The sequence below is a fragment of the Pseudomassariella vexata genome (assembly GCF_002105095.1).
Source record: "Pseudomassariella vexata strain CBS 129021 chromosome Unknown BCR38scaffold_18, whole genome shotgun sequence".
Taxonomy (NCBI): domain Eukaryota; kingdom Fungi; phylum Ascomycota; class Sordariomycetes; order Amphisphaeriales; family Pseudomassariaceae; genus Pseudomassariella; species Pseudomassariella vexata.
This window is the reverse complement of record NW_024467973.1, coordinates 19,745-36,269: the sequence shown is the minus strand read 5'-3', so window position 1 is coordinate 36,269 and position 16,525 is coordinate 19,745. Positions and strand designations below refer to the sequence as shown.

Here is a 16,525-nt window from a genome sequence, read left to right as displayed (position 1 = left end):
GCAAGTGGGTAATTTAACATGGCGCCAGGTGGAGTGGATGGAGGAGCCCCAGCATCAACCTCCAATTTATTGTAGTATGCGAGACAACCCGACTTGCGACGGTACCTGCATGGCCCGTGAGCACCGGGTACCCCAACGTCGGCTGCCCCTTTGATTCAAGTTTAGCTGGTATTGAAAAACAAACGAGAACACGATCGGTACCTTGCACGAGGTCCATGCCAATGTAGCTTAGGTGGGATACAAATGGACGTGCATCAAATCTACCCTTGCGGTATCTCAGGAAAAAAACATACAGTTGTCAATAATTTCCCCCTCCCCTCCAAAATCCACATCAGCTACAACGCATTAGAGGGCGTCGAACTCCCTGGCTGGTGTTCAGGTGTTTCTTGGGCTCTCCCTCGTCAAACCTCGCCTTTCTCAAAGCCTTGCCTGAACCATTGTATTCCGTACGTACGGATACACTTGCAGCCATTTCTGCTGTTCAGTGTTCAGTGTGCGACGGCACGAAATTCAGTCGACTTTGACATCAGTGGTCAGTCTTTCTCGCGGGATCCAGGCCAGCCTTTCACAACCGATATGCCATAAGGGAGCCAACACCGCTATCAATCATCATTGCCTCTTTTGTCCTCAACTCCCATTTGCAGATCCTCGACTCGACGTCTCGACCCTCGATTCAAGAGTTACATCGCAGCTGTTCTTGACTCTACCACGCCCAGCTATCCTCTTCGTCTTCGACCTGGCGCAATCTCTCTTTTTGTTCGGACTTGCCGACTTCTCGGCGTCGTCTGAAGTCTCACAGCCAAAATCCGCAGGAGATAGTCATCACGGGCCAAGCTCATTGTCTCTAGCTGCATCTGGTGCGTCTGAGCCCCTAAAATGAAAGGCGCGACCTAGGTCCACTCCAAAGCAACAAATAACCGCCCTCACAACAACAATTGCAGCTGCTCTGCCAACTGCTCTACCACTGAGCAAAGATCATCCGAGCTCAAGCTGGACATACGCCAAAAAAGTTCCAAGCTGACGATTGAAGGCAACAGAAGACCGGACTATTGGCCCTGACTGGCAGCCAACAGTATTCCTACGCCGCCCAATCGCACCACGAATCTTGAGCTGGCAATTGGTCCTTTCACTCGTCGTTCCATTCCATTATTTGAGATTTGACACTGCACTGCGCCCTGGGAGATACGTGCAGACGTAGCTGGACCGCACAGCAGCTTCCACGGCAAGGGGTCACCGCCCAATTCGAATTGCCACCAGGAACATCGACCACGTTCAGACCGGTTAACAGGGGCCCATAAGTAGAATTGCTTTGCGAACATTCTCCCTTCGACTTGCACTAGACGGACGACAAACAGACAAATTGCTGTACCGTAATGCCATGCTAACCTGCATGTTAATTGGAGCAACAGTCCAGACCAGTCCCCATTAGACCCGGCCACCATATCGCCTGTTGCAAGCTTCTCTTTGGTTGCACTTGCACTGCAGGAGTTCAGCCTGCACCTCGAGATTTCGGCCCAAACCCAACCCTGAGCTTTTTTCAGCAGCTATCTGAAACCTGACAACGGAGCCTTGAATCTGGTTTTCTTTTTCGTACGGCATTGGCAGCAGCAGAAGCAGTAATTATTGCATTGTCCTCTGTCGGCCATCAGGTAAATTTGCGGTACCGAGGGACTCGTAACGGAAAGTTAACCAAACACGCCCGATAGACTTTGCCGCCAGATATACCGAAATTTCATCGTCATCTGCGCGTCTCGCGTAGAAGATGTCTTCTGCCGCATTGCAGGCAGTTCCCCATCAGCCGACATCCGTTCCTTCGCTGAACACACACTCCCCAACGGCACCGTCGCCATCACACCGACAATTCACGCCCACTGAATCTCCAAGTCGGGAAGCGTACTATGCGAGAGACAATTCGAATGCTCCCTCGCCATCCTCTACGCGACGGACTTCAAGAAGACCCAGCGACAACCACCCAGAACGCACCCAAGTCTCTCCAATGACGTCGCGCACGGCATTACCGTCACCAGTCCCCGTAGTGGGCGCCGAGTACCAGTCATCTACATCGACTTCGAGTCGGCGGCGGCACGAACCCCCTATTGCCCCGCCCCGAACTTCATCCAATCAGCAAGGCACTTCTAATTCCAGGAGAGCTGCCAGGGCAGAAGAAAGAGCTGCGAACTCACCAAGGCGGGCCACAACTGAAAACAGTGGCCGAAGTGGCACGAACGGATATGATGACTCGAATAGCAGGCGAACCACATACCAAGAAGCTTCGCAAAAAGGGACAAGCAAAGAAGGACGCCAAAACTCGGCTCCGACAGCCTCGACATTACCGATAAGGACCTCGACAGCTGCCCCATCCAAACAGCCCTCCCGAGAGGCAAGCGAGGTACTTAATCGACTAGTAGTTTCGCAACCCGAGGTGGATCTGGAGAGAGAACAGGAGAGACTCGTCGAATCCCAACCGAACCCGGGCCCGTCAACGAACGACGACTGCGATGACGCCGCACCGCCGCCAGTGGCCATGAGGGATGTACAGGAGGAGGGCCGACGTGGTGCTAGAAGTAGACACGATCACAGCAAAAAAGAGAAGGGCTCGAAATTCTGTGACTATTATCTGGGAAACACCATCGGCGAGGGTGAGTTTGGCAAGGTCAAGCTTGGCTGGAAACAAGATGGAGGCGTCCAGGTATGCCCATGCCTCCACAGATTGAGAAACTGCAGCATGAGACAACAACCTAACTCCCCCATTTCTAAACAGGTCGCCATCAAACTTATCCGGCGCGACAGCGTGGGCAATAATCCATCTCGACTTGCAAAGATTTACCGCGAAGTCGCCATCCTGCGTGGCGTCTCGCACCCTAATATTGTCAGGTTACACGAAATGGCCGAGACGGAACGACACATAGGGATTGTGCTCGAGTACGCATCCGGCGGCGAACTGTTTGATTATATCTTGAACCATAGATATCTAAAGGACCCAGCAGCTCGGAGGCTCTTCGCTCAACTGATATCGGGTGTTGGATACCTCCACAAGAAGGGCATCGTCCACCGTGACTTGAAGCTTGAGAACTTGCTCCTAGATCGCAACAGGAACATCATCATCACCGATTTTGGATTTGCCAACACATTCGACCCAGCCGACGAACTAACCGAGGAAGAAGAGCTTGGCCTTCAAGACCGAGACTTCGTAAAGCGGATCGGCCTGGACAAGGTGAAGGGAAATGGAACGCGGAAAGGAGACCTGATGCAGACCAGCTGTGGAAGTCCATGCTACGCAGCCCCTGAACTGGTTGTTAGCGACTCCTTGTACACTGGGCGCAAAGTTGATGTGTGGAGCTGTGGCGTCATTTTGTATGCCATGCTTGCAGGGTATCTACCCTTTGATGATGATCCTGCCAACCCCGAAGGCGACAACATCAATCTTCTTTACAAGTACATTGTCAACACCCCACTAACATTTCCTGAATATGTCACTCCACATGCCCGAGATCTGCTGCGGCGCATTCTCGTACCTAGTCCTCGAAAGCGTGCGGATCTGTTCGAAGTCGCTCGGCACAGCTGGTTGAGCGAATACGCCCACGTTGTCGAACTCATCACCAGCACCACCACGACTACCAAAGAAATCCAAAACACCACGGTTCCTAGTGAGGATGAGGCAGGCGGTTTGGCGAGAAGTGCGTCGGTTAGGGAAACGAGCAAAGTCAAGCCCACCTCCGCCGTCGTGGGTGAGTTGGCGAGGAGACAGGGACCAGTGGACGGCGAAGACGTGCCTAGGCAAGCAAAACAGCAAAGGGACAACAAACGGCGAACTGTGCAGGTCGAATATGTCGCCCCAACGACCCAAACCCAACGTGGCGAGCCATCTGTTCAGACTTCTCCTCGTGGCAAGACGAAGGCTCGGTCTAGCCAAGGGCCCACCGAAGTTCAGAGCTCTCCCAACGACAAGCCACTTCCCAAGGATCCGCCAGTCAGCAAAGAATCATACAATGGATCGCCAGGGCAGACTAGGACTGCGAGACCGCCCAGCGCGCACAAAATCCAGCATGTTGCACGACCGAACCGCGACGGTGCTCGTGTTCCTTCTGAATCGACCTATGTGACAGTGCCGCCGTCCTCGTCAGGTACAAGGCCAGAAACAGGAGGGTCCATACAGTCGACGGGATCTCGCCATGGACTGGGTGCTACCGCGTCAAGATCTTCGTACGGCCAACCGATCCCCCCTACTGTTGCTGGAACTAATGTCCACGGAAGAATGTCGCAGCCATCGGCCGGATCCAAGAACTACGTCATTTCTAACCCCATCCCTCGGGATTCACCCGACCAGGACTTCGGCAGGCCGAGTGTCAGCGTTCCTCCCAAGTTGGCTCAGGTATCTGGCTTCAACGAAGGCGAACAACAGCAGTCATCTAGTGGAGATATCAAAGGCCACAGAAGGTCTAACACTATTGGTGAGATCACTGGTAAGGTCTTTGGACGCAGCGGATCAATCTTCGGTCGTAAGAAGCGCACCGAGCCGCCGCCAGAGAAGCCTTCCAAGAAGTACCCTCCCGTCAGCATGTCCAATACGATGACAGGTGAAGCACCCGGCCGGCCTTCCATGGATTCTCGTGTTTCCCGCAGGTCATTCTCTCAGACCTTAGGTCTTGGTAAGAAGCGTAGTGGCAGCATGACCGGATCACAAACGTCCCAGGAGAAGCCACCTAATAACCGGCGCTTTTCCTTGATGAAAGCCATCGGTCTGGGAAGAGATGGGCAAACACCCCCTCCAGACGGGTCTCAGCAGGATCTCCCCATTCAAGAACCGCCACAGGTCGATGAGTTTGGGCGCTACGTGGATCAGCCCCAAAGCCCGAGAAGTGGGCAATATGCCGGCAGCAACTACGACGAACCGGAACGCCAAAGAAGTGCGCCTCAACAGCATCAGCGATACACGTATGATGCCCGACCCAGCGCCATTCCATCGTATTTGCAACAAGGCGCTCCTTTGAACTCCGGGTCAGAATCTTCCATCGACCATTCCCAGCGCAAGCCACCCAACTCAGCACCGTACCAGAGCAGCTATGACTCGGAAGGGTACGACGCTCGGCGAACTGGCAGCCACAGCCAAGGGCAAAGCCGTGGTGTACTGCAGAAAAACAATAAGAGGTTTGTAGATGCCTACGACGGTGAGGACTACGGGCGGGCACACGACCACGCAGGGAGTAGTGGTGCGGCGAAGAAGGTGATGGATTTCTTCAGAAGGCGCGGCAAGGCTCGAGGAGGTGAGGCTTGAAGACGTTCGGAAAGAGATTCCGTCCAAACATGTACGTCTGGGAGTTGAAGCCGCCTAGTGCCAAGCCCTTGCTATTTCTTTTGATCATAACGACATCCGGCCAAACTCCAACAAAACAAATCGCATCCTATACGGAAACATTCGCACAACACCCTCACCACACACACAAACACAAAGCCTACGAGTTGATGACCCCGGATACCTTAATGCTGGCGAAAGACGTGTATCCATACACCCATTCATGCGACCTTCTAATACGGAACCTGGCGCGTCCCCCATCTCCGCCTCTATGCTCGTCAAAGTCTCACCACACCCGCCTAATTTGCGTTCTTCCCGCTCACAAATAATCTTGATACCCCAATGCACCCTATCTATCCCCTGGTGAGAATAGCCCGGTGCTGAAAGGATTTGGGGACTGGTATGATGAGACGGCCGACATGCATACATGCACAACTTCTTCTTTAGCCGCCATTCTCTTTTTTCATTTCCTCTTTCTTCGTCCTATTATTAGTGCTTTGTCTGTGGAGTTGGACGGAGGTAGGGGCATCGAGGATTGGTGGTAGACAGTGAATCCGAGGGGATACAACTCGAGCGAAAGCATTCGCGGGAAAGGGAGGCTGCTTATGCTGTTTCATTGTGGACAGACGAAGGCTGAAACTGGACCTTGTTTAATTTGTTAGCATCTAAATCATTTGTCAGCCGAGAGATGCCATGCTTTTCACCGTCTCGTCTTGCCTCGTCGCATCGTCCTCTTGTTGATCGCGTGGGCTCGGGATCATGGTCTGCTCATCCGCGGATCTGCTGGTGAAACGTAGGGGTGTGTTCTTTATGCACATCTATTGAGTTCCATCCATCTCTGGGGCGACTTGGGTGAAGCCCCGCGAGGGTCGTCTCGCCCCAGAGAGGGATGGAACTCATGACAGATTCCCACTGTTGGTCATATCATAGCCTGCCGCATTAGCGACCAATGAATCCACCTATATGAGAACCATGTAACGCTGGCCAACAACAGTTGGGTCGCGTTAGGTGTAGAGTTGTTAGAAGGTTCGCTCGGTGAGGCGGTCGAATATCTAGCCCAAGGTAGAGAGGGCTACAAAGCTGGAAACTATAGAAGGCTTTGGTCGCTACGTGGGGCAACGGGTGATGATGAAGCCGAATATGCTATGAGGAAGGCACGCGAAAACTCTTGGTTATTGAGTGGTCACGCCGCGTGGGGGAGGGGTTATTTCCTTCCTCATGCTTAGCAGACGTACCCCGAGAGGCTGAATGTCGATTCTCCCCGAGTTTCACCAACGGGAACGATCATGATACTTTTTTCGTATGGGTATTGTTCAACGCAACATCACCAAGTGCCATCTCATGCCTTTAGGCTGTAACACCAACCTCCTCCAGTAACGTCAACCAGATATTATTTCATATCTCGAGGGCTCGTTCAATCAATAAGTAGAACAAATGCACCAGACCCAACCACAGCTTCTGCCTCGATCTCAACCAAGAACTCCTCCCCGATCAGCCCGGCTGTTGTAAGGGTATTCGACGGTCTGATGCCTTCACATTTGAAGACCCAGCCATGTGCTTCGCTGACCGCCTGGCAGTCCTCTTCGTTGCGGATTATGACCCTGGTCCTCACCACATCGGACATGTTTCCTCCCAGCTTCTTGATGGATCGAGCTATGATATCGAGGACCGCCACTGTCTGGCTTCGGGGACAGTTCCCACCGATGCATTTCGAGCTTGACTGGAATCCTGGAGATTGATAGGTCGTCGTGCCGGAGACTTGGATGGTATCGCCGATGCGTACCGCGCGGGAATAGCCCTACGAGTATTAATGAGTTACGATTGACATATTCCACGATCTGGGGCTCTGTTCTAAATCTGCCAGAACCCATAAGCGGCTTTTTCCTATTCAACTTACCGCAATGGCCTCCCATTTGCCCCCAGACCGGCACTCCACCCGTTGCCCCTTAGCAATTGCCTCGCTGACCTTTCTCGCATCATCAGACCCCTTTATATGATCACGTAAATCACCCGTGGCCGTAAGGAACGGCGGCCGTCTGTATTCATCCCCACAATCCCCGGGAATATCCCTCAACCCCTCTTGCGCCCTCACGATCAACTCCCTATCCTCATCGTCAAGCGAAAAAGAAAACGCCGCCAAGTTGCTCGCCGTATACTTCCCGGAATCCTTAGATAGCCGACTTCCCACTATAACAGCGCTCACCACAGGAACGTCCAGCACCCACCGCGTCGCCACAGCCGCGATGGAAACCTGGTGCTTGCCGGCTACTGCCGCCAGGACTTGCAAAACTCGTTGGAAAGAGGCCCAGCCGCCCGCGGTGTGGATAAAGCGGAGATACTTACGCAGACTCCAATTCAAAGTCTGCTTATCCTGTGGCTCGTCCTGGCCGAGCCAATTCTCCGACAAGAAACCGCCGAGTAAAGTCCCGTACGCGAGGATGCCGACGCGGTGCTCAGCGCAGACGTGGGATAATCTGCCCCTGACTAATCGTCGATCGATGACGGAACACGAGACCTGGTTAGTAGTTATACTATATCCAGATCGAATAAGGAGTTCGAGATGGGTGGCGTCGACGTTGGTTAGGCCTACAAGCCCAATCTTGCCAAGTTGTTGCAGTTTTCCGAGGTGCTAGAGGTTGTGGAGATAGGTGTCGTCCGTATAATCCCAGATGTGGTACTGCATAAGGTCGATTTTACCCTGTCCCATTCGCGTCAGGGCTCTGTCGACAGCTGCCTCTGCTTGCTCGAAAGACTTGATGCCGTTTTCGGCTGGACACCACTTGGTGAAGGCAGTTGCTTGGCGGGTTGGCTTCTGCTGCCTGTGCTGGCCTATTACGAGTTCGGCGTCTCCATAGTGGTCGGCCATGTCGAATGTGTCGAGGCCTGCCTCTATACTGCAACTGGGTTAGACAGGTCGCTTGGTATAGGTTATGGGAGTCAGGGGGGCTTTACAGCAAATCCATCGCAGCGGTCGCGGCCAATATGTCCACCTTGTCATCATGGCCGCCGGCGAGCTGCCAGAGACCATTCAACATGCGCGGGATCTCGAGGGATCCTCCCATGGTTGTACGCTCCGGTCTATGGAGGGATGCCATGTAGATGTGTCATTGGCCAACTTTGGACTGTATTGATAGAGCGATGGAGAGACAGAGAATCCAGTAACCAGATGGATGATTCCGGGCGATGGAAGAGCTTCTGGGTGGCGTTGCTAGCAATCGTCACTTATACTTTTCTTGAAGAAAGGATCCAGGTTTGAGCGGGGCAAGAGGTTAGCTCCCGTTTGCATTACATGCACCCGTACCTTCGGATCGCCGATCTAGCCAGTCGCTGCGAAATCACCTTCAACGTGCATATACACCCCATATTCCTTGTTTCCACTATTGTCATGGGCCTCTTTACTCATAATCTGATATGGAACTGGTCCAGCGGTTACCGCATCAGACCATGAGTTCTCTTGTCAGTTTGTTGCTCAGCCGTTCTTAATGCACATTGCTGCATTCTAATGAAATAGCTGAAAACTACCAATAGCAATATGGCAATAGAGGTATGCATCTTCTAGTTATATCCTGTCAACTAGATATCACGGCGGACAATTGCCCCATGACTTGCAATTGCCAAATACAACCAATAGACCCCACGAGTCCCATCAGCCCCGTCCCCAAAGCACCGCACCTCATCATCCTTCGCCCATCTATCATCACTAGTCCCCTTAACCTACTCTAAATACTGTTTAAACTCTGTGACTAACTCGACCGCATGCAGTATATGCTGGTACGTCAACATCTGGCTCCTAATCATGGCCAAATGCCTCGCCATAGTAGGCATATTGCGTATCTGGCGCCGTTGATCTCAAAGCGTGCGATGCGGTAGATGTCATCCTCAAATCCTCAATTCAGATCCCTTCCTCCTTCTTATTGGTCTTTCTCAACTTCTAATGTAGTTGCTCCAGATCTTTTTTCGTTGGTTCTCGTCTAGGTTGCTATACCCTAGCGCTAGTTGGATGAGCGACTTGAAGACTTCGCCGAAGATACCCACGCGGTCGGTGGAGAGGATTACGAAGCCATCGTGGTATTTGAGGACGCTGGTAGTCTTTAAGGGACGTTGAGGAAGACTGTAAATGTACTAGCCTTTTGGCTCTGGGGATTTAAGGGTGGCCCTGTTGTGAAAAGCTCCAAGGCAGTAAGTATCTCATGCACATAGCCAGCGGGGGCTTCACCTGATATGATTGCATTGCGCTTCTGGTCAGCATGGGTTCTTTCTTAGAGGAATACGTCTGCTTCGTCCAATCGTACCTCTAATGAGTATTAGTGTTGCAAGATAATCCACAGGCAAGTGAGTACTGTACTCACCACAGCCTCAGCACTTGCCAAGCTCCAACACAGCATTAAGGTACTATTTGAGTCAGCGGTTTGGTTCTTCTGCTCTGATTCGATATAGGTGGAAGTTTGCCATACTCTCTATGCCGGTCGGTTCTGTTCCAATCTCGCCACCCGCGACTATGTACAATGGTCTTTCTTGTTCCTCCGCGATGCTTTTTGCCGTCAGCGTCTTCTCCGTCCCAGGCCCTTCACAAAGCATGATAAGTAGGCCCTGTCCCTTCCCAGCACTAATATCCGGAGCTGTGATGAGCTCTTTGGTCTTCTCAGCCACTAAAAGCCGCTTAAATGCGTTCTTGTTCCATTACACACTGGTGTGCGGTCAACTCGGGTAAAACCTGTCTCTTACGTTAGCCTCTGTCTTTTAATCATCAAGATGATGGCGATTGGTGACTTATTCCAGTACTTGCTGACAAAATCAAAGGCAATATGGTAATGGGTAGCATGGAAAGATTGTCATCATCTGGGGTCTTAGCCTCATCGCTGATCTCGATGCTTGGGTCACCTGATTCGTGAAAGATTGGCTCGTTTGGGTGAAGGCAGTGGGATACGTTGCAGTCCACCATCATACAACGTTCTCCCACCTGGCAACTCTATCATCAACCCATAAGACTGGGTCCGTTCATCCATCGTCTTCAACATTTCATGCTGATTGCATTAGAGCCTGTTCCATGAATCTCGACCATCATGTGCCTTGCTTCCCGCGTTCAATCCAGCCCATGGATCTTGTCCTCAGTTCGATCAGCTGAAATGGGCCTATCCACTCCATCTGGTGCATTTGAGTCTCCCAAGCGTTTGAGACCTCCCACAGTGGAGTCTTGCTCCCATCCATCTTGAAAAAAAAGGAAACGCTTCAATCGTCGAGGTCTTCAGGGAACTTCCATCTATGCACAGAACGGATGAGTACCTCTGACTTGCTCCGGGACAGAGGAGACTTACTCTCTGAATACTTACCCCTTTCAGGTATGCCTTACGCCAGGTAGAGAACGATTACTGAACTCGCATTCGTTAGCTCTTCGCTGAGCCTGATACATTGAATGGTGTCGCTTTAGCCACCATCTCATCAATCGCTTAACATGCATATACAGACAGGGGTTTTGTCATCCAATCCTTCTCCCGCACGTTGATGACGAACTGGGTGCGGATTTTCGTGGCAGTAATGGCTCATTTGGATCAAGTGGCGATTATGCTGGATGCGCATGAGCGGATTCCGCAATTCGTTAGCATCGTCAGCCAATTCTGGCAAGAACTTCAGGATCAGGATAACCACCGTTATTTTGGTACTCGTCTATCGGGCACCATGTGCCTTGATTTCGGCCACCACTGGGTCCGGAGAGGACGGGGGTAATAAGATGTATTACACATTAATAATTATGACGCGTGTAGTCGTACATAAGTCGGCCTGGGCAGTCATGACTTTCAAGTACTCGCGGAAAGGAGTACCTTCGCATCCCATGACATCCTGCCCCATCACCCATTTGAAAAATACCACCCCTCTTAACATCGAGGAAAATTAGTTCCAAGACGTGAATTTAAATTTTCCATCACTCCCAAACCCATCAACATAAGTCCGCAGATCCTCCACGACATGATCCATGACCTCGGCCAGAACAACCGTTTCCTGCCAACTAAGCGACACCCAAATCCCCTCGCCCTCCACACCAGCCACATTGACATCGAAGGCAGCGCCCATGGGCAGCGCGCCTTGCGTAAAGATGGAGCGCTTGATCTGCCAGCCAGCCGCTCCCTGTGGGCCCTTGGAGTCGGCTGCCTTCAAGCTACCCACGTTGCTGACTGACCAGCTGTCCTTTCTCTTGGTACCGATTTGCTCCAACCAGAATTTACTGAAGTCCGAGATGTATGCGAGGAGTCCTATTTGGTCGTCGTGGGGCAAGGTGGCGACTTTGGAGCTCAGACTTTTGCCTAGCTCGGCTGCCGTGCGCCAGAGGAGTGACTCGGCGACATCGGGTTGTCTTGGGTCATCTTGGATGAGTGCCGCACGAATTTCAGACACCAGCGGTGCATTGAACGGATATTTATGCTCTGTAACAAGACAATGCATCGCATTTTCCCTGTCAAAGTCGGGATCGGTGAATCGTCGTAGAGATATGGGTGTGCCTGCATGGAAAGCCGGGGCGGAAGCAACAGGCAAACGAAACGACAGAGAGGCTAGGATAAGCGCATTGAAGAGCGGTGTTAAGGTGGTGCCATGTTGACGGCATGCGGCCAAGAGAGTTTTGACCGGTTTGTCAGGGATCCACAAGAGACGAATATTGGTCGTGTACGGCTCAAGGGTAACTTGCTCGCCGGTCCAAGGAATTGTATCGGGGGCCGGTTCGGATCTCAGCCAAGACGGCGCAAGTTTCCTCCAACTGAGATTTACCATGACCTGCAAGAAATAGGACCAGGAGATGGTGAGAGGCACCACAGCTTCCAAAGGGCGGGGCAGAACGGTTGACGAACTCAAGTGAAGCATGTGGTCTGCCAGGTCCGTGGTAGAAGCACCTGCATTCAAGGCGCGGAGGAAATCGCGTTGGAATATGAGGGCACTTTGGCCGTCGCCGATTGCGTGGTGGAAAGCAAAGGAGACGTCCATCTCAACATCATCTGTCGGCGCAGCACCCAAATTTTGATGGATGATTATCTTCCAACCGGGACGATGGGCGAGATCTTCCCAAAGTTGACCATGCTGTGCTTCGATCGAGCGCAGCAGATAATCCGTGTACTCATCATTGTCGTGACAAGTCTTCTCCTTCCATTCAATCACCTGTCGAAGGTCAATCGCCTCTAGGTCGACGTAGACTGGATCGGCAGTATCCTCGTCTGCTATCCCGACGCGTAACATGGGATGCCGACTGATGACAGAAGCAAGTGCATTTTCCACGACGGCTTTGATGGAGTTATGCGCCATGCCAGAATTGGGAATAGTGTAGCGACAGGTGACGATCACGCAGCGACAGAGACCTAAGGCATGTCTGCTGGTATTGAACTTCGCACTAATTTGCGGTGAGCCGATAGGCCAAATGGAAGGGCAGAAGCAGCATCTTACGCAAAGCCGACCGGTCGATTGACCTTTAGTGAGGATTTGGTTGCATCCATACGCGGCAGCCTCAAGAAGCTGAACGTTGAAAGAGCGATGGGGGATGTGAACTGTAGATTGTATTGAGACAGTACTCTGGAAGATGGTTATAGATGTGTTAATAAACGGGAAACTACCCCTGGCGCGGTGTTTACGTGCCCTAGCGTGACGCACTAAGACAACAAACCATACGGCACCAAACATGCTGTGAAATAATCAGCATCTGTGCTTATGTTGGTAAGCCCTCATACGTTCTACCGCTGTATTCTAAAAGGCCATCGAGGCAAGTAGATCTTCCCAAGTTGCTTGCCATTATATCCAAATCATCGTCCCGGCAAATCACAATGATCATCATGGGAATGGGCACAATCCACAAAATACCATGAGTAGGTAGTTCATCAGCCCAATGAATCCATCCGTTGCCATACGCATGGCTACGCGCGCTTAGAAGACGCCACTAAGTGCCCAAACCCAGTATCCAGCTTCCTTGTTGCCGTTGCGGAGTGGCCCCAGGAAAAAGACCATATGGCAACCTTATCAATGAAGTCCCTGGACTCGGCCTATCGAAGACGGATATAGAACCATGCTGAAACAAGGAACTCCGCGATGGCCACCAGCCCGAGCATTCAGACCCTGATGATCTCGTTTCGGCAGAAATGCCAGTGCCGTGTCGCGCCAGAGAGTTTGGATAATAACAGGTACCTCGATAGTAAAACCACGCTGCCTTTGCAAAATACTAACCGTCAAGGCGACGATCATAGCAACATGGAACACGACATACCATTCTGCGATGCTTTGCCTCGCCTCCGCTAGGCAGAACGCAGCCCAGGCGGAGCAGATCCACTGGATATAGAGGCTGATACGAGCATCAGGCCGTAGAAATCTGGGTTTCCTCTGGTTTTTACTTCGTCTTGCATCTTATCCATACTTATTGAGCATCACTGAAACTCGACTTCCTACCCAACGCCTTCAGTTATACCTTCCTCCCGGTATACCTTCCCTGTCCCACCTCACTACATCCTCCCGCTTGGTTGTTTCCTGCAATCCGCCGTGCAAGATCCCGTCTTTTTCCGCCCCTCGGAGCCAAGTTACATCCTTTAGGACAGTCTCAGAGTACCAGTAGACGGAGCGCCACTCCGGCCTTTCCTCCGTTATCACTACAATCGGCTTGCGAGTAAGCAGCATCGCCTCGTCCCACCCGTAGAGGTCACCATCCCACGCGAAACTCGCCCGGAAAGTATCGTACTCGTTTTCCCACATGGCACCGTGGTGGAACCAGCACCCTAGGTTCGTCGGCTTCCACGAGTTTGCAACAGCGCCGTAGCGAAGCGATGGGTTGTCCTTAACGATGTTCATGTTTTGGAGAGCGACTGTGGGGTTGGTCAAGTTGGTGACCGTAAAGGCCAGGTCGCTTCGTCCACCAGTCACAGCAGGGAGTAACCGGACACTGGCTAGTAGACGACCCTCGTCTGGACGAATAGGGACTGCGATTTGGCGCCAGGCTGGGTGGATGCTCCTACGGTCTCGGAAGGTAGCTACGTAAAGCAGCCCAGCCGAGGCACCCGGTACTGTAGTCCACGGGGATTGGCTTTCAAGCTTGGTGTTATGGGGACCACTGTTAGCACATGCATTAATATGAGATCCGGCCGGAACATTGCGAAGGGCATGCCGAGTTGCCTCCGCAGCGTGGTCCCAGAGCATCGCGCGGCGCCTTGGCTCCGGGTGAGAATCGAAGTCAACAGGTGGGTCTAGAGTGCGGGCTATGACGGACTCGTGCAGATTGTGCAAGCCGGGGGAACTGGGCTCACGACGACCCGGGGCGCACTCGCTCATCCGGTACATGTCGCCTGGGGCGACGACGCTGTATCCGTCCTCGAGAATGACGGTTGTGACCAGTGGATCCTTGGGTGGGATTGGCGTGTCCTCACCTTCTTTGCCGAATTTGCTACCCATCGAGATTCGGTCGTGTAATGGAGAAGTAGACTCCAAGTCAACAGCTATAACTATTCTGTTTTTTTCAGGGGGTTCGGATGTTGTTGCAGAAGATCGTTTGTCTCGAGATATATTAGTGCAACTGTAACTCCAAGCCCGTGAGGTTTGCTGGATTCCAACAACTGGACGTCTTATGTGTTGAGATGGGTTAAGTGACGTATCTATACTGCAGGAAGTGATTCCTGGATAGAACGGTGTTGTTACTATTGTTTAAAACAGCAATAACCATACGGATAACCGCATGCAGTTCCATACTTTATGTTTTCAACGAACATTGTTCACTTTAAGAAACTTTGAGAACATGCTCAGACAAAAGATTTATCGGACTTCTTACAAGCTATAAAAAGCAATAAGTTCAAAATATCTATGTCTCTGGGGTCAAAAGAGTGAAGGTAGCTCTCAAGAGAATTCAATACAGAAAAATGTGCCTCTTGGCTGCCCATCTTGAGAGTGCTGATCATGTCTGAGCATAACAGTGGCTGATATACAAGAAAATTTGGTGCACAAGGCCCAACATCTGGTCAACTGGCCGTTAGAGCCACAAGGGAAAACAGCCATTGGGGGATAAAAGGTTGGTGCCGTCCTACAAACTTTGTATCAACACGCGACACACGAAGACCAGCACACAGAAAATGGGTAATAAAGAAAAAGGAACACACACATCTTGTGTGACGAACGCCACAATTCTTCTTGAAGTAACAATGAGAAAGGAGTTTTGGGTATACCCAGGTTCTTTCGGTCTGACGTATTCTGCCCTTTTGGTGTGTTATAAATGTGACGATCACATCATTACATCGACCGCAAACGTCATGCATCAAACTGGTGTCCAAGTTAGACACAAGCTAGGCGTTTACCTATCTCGGTTCTGATGCCCTTGTACTCTGTCGGTAGTCTTTGCTGATCATTATATCCACTGAACCAGTAATAATTGGAGTTAAGGTTATGTCGGATTTTCGGCTCTCCAAATCCTTGATGCTGAGGCAACCTCTGGTATATTAAGGCATGATTGGTCTTGGGTCTGCAGGAACAAAGCCTCCGAAGTATCAGACCCTTGATATGCTCAGATGTGGTCAGCCCTCTCAAATGGGCAGCCAAACCGCACATCACTCTGTACCTAAGGCCCTCATAACCACTTTCATTCTTTTGACCCTGGGATCTTGGGAGAGATCATATTAAAATCATTTTCAATACACGACCAGTGTAACTCCAAAGTTCGATAGGTTAACAGTCTCCCATGGACCTTACTGCCCTTCTCAACATTGCTGACTGATCCATGGGGTTGAAAGCAATAATAGGGAGAGACTGAAAATTTCAGCACGTTGACACAATGGACAGTGACTCATGAGTTTCTGTAAATTCGAATTTATTTCCCACGTGAGCCCACGTCTGGCCTATCCTGATTCTTGTTGAGAGATTTGGGTTATCAACACTCTGAGAGAGGACTAACTAATCCTGCTACAAACACGATAGCACTCTACAAGGCTTTTATACTTCTTGTCAAGTTCGCGCATGAGATTTGTAAGCATGAGAGATGTGTTTGATGCATAGCGCCAAGTAACAAGCTCATGATGTGGAGGTTCTTGAGAAATCGAGTATTGGCATAACCAATCAATTGCATATAAAAGTCCTCCTGGCTACTCTATAATGAAGAGGATTGATGAAACCTTCGTTGCAGTCAGAAATGAGTGGTAACTTGTTATGAAGAGGCTTGATTAGCTTATCCAAATTGTTTCATCCCGCTTTGGCCTAGATGTCTCACCACGATTCATGCTCACACCATCATTA

The 16,525-nt window shown here is 51.3% G+C and overlaps 5 protein-coding genes across 5 annotated transcripts; 1 reads left to right on the top strand and 4 right to left on the bottom strand.

The window, feature by feature from the left end:
- Window positions 1-1,574: 1,574 nt before the first annotated feature.
- BCR38DRAFT_79279 (uncharacterized protein) lies at window positions 1,575-5,317 on the top strand. The gene is made up of 4 exons (XM_040865650.1): window positions 1,575-1,649; window positions 1,707-2,689; window positions 2,762-4,203; window positions 4,255-5,317. Exons 2-4 carry the CDS (start codon window positions 1,763-1,765, stop codon window positions 5,273-5,275), a joined length of 3,390 nt encoding a protein of 1,129 aa, XP_040710856.1. The 5' UTR covers window positions 1,575-1,649; window positions 1,707-1,762; the 3' UTR covers window positions 5,276-5,317.
- Window positions 5,318-6,273: 956 nt separating this feature from the next.
- BCR38DRAFT_501225 (NADP-dependent oxidoreductase domain-containing protein) lies at window positions 6,274-8,388 on the bottom strand (the record flags this gene model as incomplete). Its single annotated transcript, XM_040864832.1, has 4 exons — window positions 6,274-7,091; window positions 7,191-7,879; window positions 7,991-8,187; window positions 8,246-8,388. 4 exons carry the CDS (start codon window positions 8,386-8,388, stop codon window positions 6,708-6,710), a joined length of 1,413 nt encoding a protein of 470 aa, XP_040710855.1. The 3' UTR covers window positions 6,274-6,707.
- A 619-nt stretch (window positions 8,389-9,007) lies between these two features.
- Window positions 9,008-10,286, bottom strand: BCR38DRAFT_468884 (uncharacterized protein; the record flags this gene model as incomplete). The annotated part of the gene is made up of 5 exons (XM_040862791.1): window positions 9,748-10,286; window positions 9,661-9,716; window positions 9,565-9,585; window positions 9,223-9,382; window positions 9,008-9,141 (listed from the first exon to the last, which is right to left on the bottom strand). Exons 1-5 carry the CDS (start codon window positions 9,869-9,871, stop codon window positions 9,008-9,010), a joined length of 495 nt encoding a protein of 164 aa, XP_040710854.1. The 5' UTR covers window positions 9,872-10,286.
- A 723-nt stretch (window positions 10,287-11,009) lies between these two features.
- BCR38DRAFT_448527 (alcohol acetyltransferase) lies at window positions 11,010-12,903 on the bottom strand. Its single transcript, XM_040861229.1, has 2 exons — window positions 12,719-12,903; window positions 11,010-12,665 (listed from the first exon to the last, which is right to left on the bottom strand). The coding sequence occupies exons 1-2, from the start codon at window positions 12,766-12,768 to the stop codon at window positions 11,183-11,185; spliced, it is 1,533 nt and encodes a 510-aa protein (XP_040710853.1). The 5' UTR covers window positions 12,769-12,903; the 3' UTR covers window positions 11,010-11,182.
- Window positions 12,904-13,689: 786 nt separating this feature from the next.
- Window positions 13,690-14,701, bottom strand: BCR38DRAFT_527769 (uncharacterized protein; the record flags this gene model as incomplete). Its single annotated transcript, XM_040865406.1, has 1 exon — window positions 13,690-14,701. One exon carries the CDS (start codon window positions 14,699-14,701, stop codon window positions 13,718-13,720), a length of 984 nt encoding a protein of 327 aa, XP_040710852.1. The 3' UTR covers window positions 13,690-13,717.
- Between the last annotated feature and the right edge of the window lie 1,824 nt (window positions 14,702-16,525).